Consider the following 531-nt stretch of genomic DNA (forward strand, 5'->3'; position numbering starts at 1 on the left):
AGATACTTTCCCTGTTTTACAGCCTTTTCAACCCTATGCTGAACCCTCTGATCTACAGCCTGAGGAATGCTGAGGTCAAGGGCGCCCTCAGGAGGTCACTCTGGAAGAAGAGACCAATGTGAGAGACATCAAAGAATGACTTGAATGGTTATTCTTCATGTCAAATATAGTAATCGGCATCCTTTACCTTTTCTATTATAAATACTCCCTTAAAACAGAATATTATACACTGTATGTCTATATAGAGTCCTAAGACCCTGGCTTGTGAAGTTTGGGATAACAGCCCTATTCTTCTTAGACTTAGGAGGTAGAAATCATGGGATTCATATGACAGGTCTTAAATACTCAGAGGTTAACACTGTGACATTGGGAGAGTTTTCCAGTTCTTATCCATAATTCTTTTTTCTCTATTTATTTATTCATTTTTACATCCCAATCTCAGCCTTCCTTACATGGTCCCTCTCCCACTTCTCTCTCCTCCTCTATTAGAGGGAGACTCCCTTGGATATCACCCTACCCTGGAACATCAGG

General features: G+C 40.7%; 1 protein-coding gene across 1 annotated transcript in view; it reads left to right on the forward strand.

The window, feature by feature from the left end:
• LOC116098526 (olfactory receptor 2A12-like) overlaps nt 1-122 on the forward strand; it is an 82,832-nt gene extending 82,710 nt beyond the window's left edge. The window contains exon 5 of the mRNA XM_031381079.1: nt 1-122. Coding sequence (XP_031236939.1) covers nt 1-122 — 122 coding nt within the window.
• The last annotated feature ends 409 nt before the right edge of the window (nt 123-531 follow it).

The sequence above is a fragment of the Mastomys coucha genome, unplaced genomic scaffold, assembly GCF_008632895.1.
Source record: "Mastomys coucha isolate ucsf_1 unplaced genomic scaffold, UCSF_Mcou_1 pScaffold20, whole genome shotgun sequence".
Classification (NCBI taxonomy): Eukaryota; Metazoa; Chordata; class Mammalia; order Rodentia; family Muridae; genus Mastomys; species Mastomys coucha.